General features: G+C 36.3%; 1 protein-coding gene across 1 annotated transcript; it reads right to left on the reverse strand.

Moving 5' to 3' along the window:
- Positions 1 to 285: 285 nt before the first annotated feature.
- LOC145755911 (zinc finger BED domain-containing protein 4-like) lies at positions 286 to 2,180 on the reverse strand. Its single transcript, XM_082572144.1, has 2 exons — positions 538 to 2,180; positions 286 to 418 (listed from the first exon to the last, which is right to left on the reverse strand). The coding sequence occupies exons 1-2, from the start codon at positions 2,178 to 2,180 to the stop codon at positions 286 to 288; spliced, it is 1,776 nt and encodes a 591-aa protein (XP_082428270.1).
- Between the last annotated feature and the right edge of the window lie 3,485 nt (positions 2,181 to 5,665).

Raw genomic sequence — 5,665 nt, forward strand, 5'->3', positions numbered from 1 at the left:
AGTAATAAAAATTAAAAAAATTTTTAAAAAAATCGCATTTATTGATTATAAAGTGTTTAACGTTGCCAAAACTATGAACTGCTGATAGCGATATGCTTTACAGTCCAAACCAAAATGTAAAAGTCTCAAATTTATTAGGCGTAAAACATTGGTACATAGAGGCTGAAAAAGACAGTTTTTAACAGGAACACAAGATAAGCATTATATTACAAATCAAAATACAATGGACCTTATTATAAAAACACTTAAAAACGAACAGTCTGCATTAAATTTGTTTTTATTAAATCAATAATTAAAATTGAGATTTTTTAAATTAACATGTAAAAAGGTTAGCATTTCTACGTGCTTTGGTTTTAAACGGTTGCGCAAAGGGGAAACGACTACCCCAGAAGAGCTAAACAATCTTTCTGATGAGACGCTTGTGGGCATGATAAAAATGAAACTGCCAGCAAAAACAAAGCAGGGCGATCATTTCGAAATTTAGTCCAAAATTGAAAAGGACACTTGTTGTATTTAATGCGTGGCGCGGACATGTACTGCGAAACATGTGTTTTAATCAGTTGTTCCCAAGATTTATCATGTGTCCTCGGTTGGGAGAGCTGCTCATCACCACCAATTTCATCAAAAATTAAACTCCGCAAATCTTCTTCCGATGACGATGAACTTTCGTTTGGTTCTTCCGGCACTACAACAACCCTGCCCTTCTCAATAGCAGCTTCTTCAATAAGCATAGTGAAATACAAAACGTCTTCGTTATTCGAGATCCATGATGTTTTGATGCGCGGATCTAGTATAGATGAAAGAGCACATGCTTTATAAATATTTCCGTCATAGAAATATGCGTCGCGAGGTTGATCAATACCATATTGCGGTTTTGAAAACCTACGTTCAATATTGGATTTTAAGTTATCCAAAAAACTGCCAATACCATAAAGTTGGTTTTTTTCATCCATAAACGAATTAATTTTCTTGAGCAAGTTGTTCTTCAGCGGCAACACACTTGCTATTGTTGCCTTCTCACTGCTTAGCTCGAGTGTTGCTGCATCGAACATTTTTAATACTACTACAAGGGAACTAGCAATCTTCCATTGATTAAACGACAAAATTTCACATTGGCCGTGAGTGTAGTGCATAAAATTGAGAGCTTCTTTTTGTTCAAGAATTCTTTCAAGCATATGGTAAGTTGAGTTCCATCTAGTAGAAATATCTTGGACTAGTTTGTGTTCGGGCAACCCATTTTGTAATTGATATTCCTTTAATTTTCCACAGGCGCGTTGAGAATGGTGAAAGTGTGAAACAATTTTGCGTGATATAGCGACGGTGTCAATCACTGAACGCTGGCCATTTTTTAGTGCGTTTTGAACAATAAGGTTTAAAGTGTGTGCCATACATCGTATCCCAGTAATGTTGCCCTCTCGCAAGGCCTTGACTACATTTGTCGCATTATCACTTACAACGTAGTCGAAATTAACTCCCCAGTCTAGCTCTTGTTTTCGTATTTCATCAAGAATCGCATTGTATGTATGGGAGCCTTCCAATTCATTGCAAGCAAGAACGTATGCAAACTGGCAAAGATCACCTTTGACCCATGATAAAAAATTTATTGTTATACTCATGTATGCTATATTTTGAAGGCTTGTCCACACGTCGGTGGTTGCACTTACAGTGCCCACTTTGTTAGCTAAAGTTGTCATAATTTTTTTCTTAACCTGGTTAAAAATATTTGGTAAGGCTTGTTTTGTTACGAATTTGCGTGATGGCATATTGAATCGTGGTTGAATTTCGGCAATTAAACGCCGAAATCCCTGATTATCAACAACGGATAAAGGTAGGAAATCGACTGCGACCATTTCGCATATTAACCTTGTTATGGTTTTTGCTGTTGGATGTGTTTGCGGGTAACATTGCTTTTTCGAAATAACTTCTTCCAAAGTTTGTTGAGAAGTTCGCTTTGCACCTGACGTGCCTGCGTTGGGAGGAACTTGAGTATCCTGATCTTGCTTAGCTTTAATGTCAATGTTGTGTCTCAGTAAAAGATGCCTTATCATTGAAGTTGTAGTTAAACTTGCCTGACTATTGCCGCGACTAATTAAGCAATTACACATACTACATATTGCCTTTGTGTTGTCATTGGCACTTTCATCAAAATACGACCATACCTTGGATGATTTAGAAGACATATTCTTGGCTTATAAAGTTTTGACAGTGAACAATACTACTTTAAATAACATAGAATTAAATAACAAAATATGGCAAGCAAATTGCGCAACAATCAAATTGACAAACAAATAAGAAAAAAAACGTTATTGCGAAACAAGAGCACTTTTTATTAAGTAAAAAGTGTATTTGTTGCGCAATCGTTGCTTAAATAACGTAATATAATTGAGAGTAATTTATAATTTATTAGAAAAAGGCAAACTTCGTGTATTTTTATGTAAAGAAAATCGTATACGATCTTAAATGACAAATTATTACTCGGTGTCCGAGTACCAAATAATGCTCGACGAGCACGAGTATTAAAATATTCCTAATACTCGGGCCGAGTACTCGGACTCGGATTCGATTGGCCCATCCCTATTAGTTAGTAAGACCTAAGGTCCTGAATTTAATTCCCACTGCTGGCATTTTGTAGCATTCGTGTAAGGACTGAGATCCTGGGTTTGATTCTCACTACTGGCATGTTGTAGCATCTTTGAGTAAGACCTGAGATCCTGGGTTTGATTCCCGCTGATGGCATGTTGTAGCATCCTTAAGTAAGACCTGAGATCCTGGGTTTGATTCTTACTACTGACATGTTGTAGCATCCTTGAGTAAGACCTAGGATCCTGGGTTTGACTCCAGCTGATGGCATGTTTAAGCAAATTTAAGTTAGCTTTAGAATTTATGGATATTATTAAATATATTTTACAGTCATTAATCTGCTGATAATTGTCGTAGCAAAAGTTTATATTAATAATGGGGCCTTACTTAAAGAAGCTACAGTATGGAAGCAGTGGGGATCAAACCCAGAACCTAGCTTAGTGAAGCCAAGTGTCTTACCACTACACTATGTCGTCAGGAGTTAAATTTATTTACAATTAAACCTTTTGAAACTGGAAATAAAACAGTCAATATATATAAAAGATGGTACAAAAATACATAATGTGAGAAGTTTAGGGTGCGGAAAATAGTGAGGCCATATTATGTAAACGTTAACAAAAAATCACGGAATTGCGAAAGGGCAAAATTTTTAGACTTTTCCCTATCATCCCTCAGTCCTAAATAAATACCAACTTTAACCCACAGTGAAATACAAAATTGCCGTTCCATCACACATTCTCCAAATTTTTGTTAACGTGTACCTTTAGTAATGTCTAATATAGATCTAAGAAAATAAAATAATATTAGCATGCAAAATTAACAACTACTCACTGTGTTGAATTCTTCACATCTCCACATTTTGTGTTTGACAGTTTTTCAACATTTATGTCCAAGGTCAAACAAGCCATGTCTTCAAAATGAACGTCCTGTGCCATTTCCTTTGAGGTGACACCGATCATAAAATGACCCATTTATTAATTAGCGATGTGGAAAGGTCCACTTGACAACTTAAAAAAAGCTGCTTATTAAGTGCTGGTTCAGCAGGTGTTCATACGGTTTATAGCGGCTTACTTAAGTGTGCTACAGCATGGAAGCAATGAGAATCGAACCCAGGACCTCATGTAGTAAAGCCAAGTGTTCTGACCACTACACCATGCTGCCATTATTAAAATATATATAATTTTAAAATTCAATAAATAAAAATTGTTCGTTATTCGTTTAAATATTAATAAAATAATAAAAACATTATTTAGCAAAAAAGATTTAATTTATGCCTAAAATTAACTTAAAATTTTGTCCAGAATATATCAGCTAACGCAAACAATTTTGGCAAAAATTACCAGACCATAACTTTTCTGATTTCTTTAACATAAATATATCTTAACATTTCTTTGTTTTTACTTTATAATTTGCTCAATTAATCTAAAAACATCTGTTTTTGGTCTGTTTACAAAATCACATTTCCTCAACGCGATGTCAACAAAAAGTTGAAGTAGTAACTCATATGCGGCGTACGAAAAATGTCACCACTTTCTAAATATTCATTGCAAGAAAGTCGACTTCAAGACCTAAATATAAAGTAACAACTGTTACCCCGACCCAGTCTTAAGTTGCCTATAGCATGTTAGAGTATTATTGATTATATTTGCACAATAATTAAACTGCTTTATAAATAATGACTTAGCAAGAGTTTATATCGTTTATAGCACCTTACTCAAGGACGCTACTGCATAAGAGCAGTGGGAATTAAGTCTAGGACCTCGTATAGAAAAGCCAAGTGTCTTGACTATTACACCAGGCTGCCTTAACATAATTTAACTAAAAACATTTTACCAAATAAACATGAATTAGAAACTGTACAAAAAACGATGTTTTACCATTTTTATAACAAACAAACAAGCGCAAGACATCTACCTCAAAAACTAGCGAGCGACCTAAAGACAACGACGGACAAAAGGCTAAACTCTATAACCAACTACCTCTACTTAGTTTATAACAAACAAAACTAACTATACACACAATTGCGCAAGACATCTAACAAAAACCTAGCAAGCAACCTAACTACTAAGACTAAAGCGCAACACATCTACCTAAAAACCTAGCGAGCGATCTAACTACTAGGACTAAAGCGCAACACATCTACCAAAAAACCTAGCAAGCGACCTAACTACTAAGACTAAAGCGCAACACATCTACCTAAAAACCTAGCGAGCGATCTAACTACTAGGACTAAAGCGCAACACATCTACCAAAAAACCTAGCAAGCGACCTAACTACTAAGACTAAAGCGCAAGACATCTACCAAAAAAACGGCAAGGGGCCTGACTACTAAGACTGTAGTGCAAGACATCTACCAAAAACCTAGCGAGCGACCTAACTACTAAGACTAAAACGCAACACATCTACATAAAAAACAAGCAAGCGTTCTAACTACTAAGACTAAAGTGCAACACATCTAACAAAAAACCTAGCAAGCGACCTAACTACTAAGACTAAAGCGCAAGACATCTACCAAAAAAACGGCAAGGGGCCTGACTACTAAGACTGTAGTGCAAGACATCTAACAAAAACCTAGCGAGCGACCTTAACTACTAAGACTGAAGCGCAAGACATCTACTAAAAAACCTAGCAAGCGTTAGCAAAGCGACCTAACTACTAAGACTGAAGCGCAAGACATCTACCAAAAAACCTAGCAAGCGACCTAACTACAAAGACTGAAGCGCAAGACATCTACCAAAACACCTAGCAAGCGACCTATCTACTAAGACTAAAGCGCAAGACATCTATTAAAAAACCTAGCAATCGACCTAACTACTAATGAAGCGCAACACATCCACCTAAAAACCTAGCAAGCGACCCAACTACTTAGACTAAAGCACAAAACATCCACCTAAAAACCTAGCAAGCGACCTAACTACTAAGACTGAAGCGCGACACATCTACCAAAAAACCTAGCAAGCGACCTAACTACTAAGACTGAAGCGCAAGACATCTAACAAAAACCTAGCGGGCGACCCTAACTACTAAGACTAAAGCGCAAGACATCTACCAAAAAATCTACCAAGCAACCTAACTACTAAGACCG

The sequence above is a fragment of the Corella eumyota genome, chromosome 6, assembly GCF_963082875.1.
Source record: "Corella eumyota chromosome 6, kaCorEumy4.1, whole genome shotgun sequence".
Lineage (NCBI taxonomy): Eukaryota > Metazoa > Chordata > Ascidiacea > Phlebobranchia > Corellidae > Corella > Corella eumyota.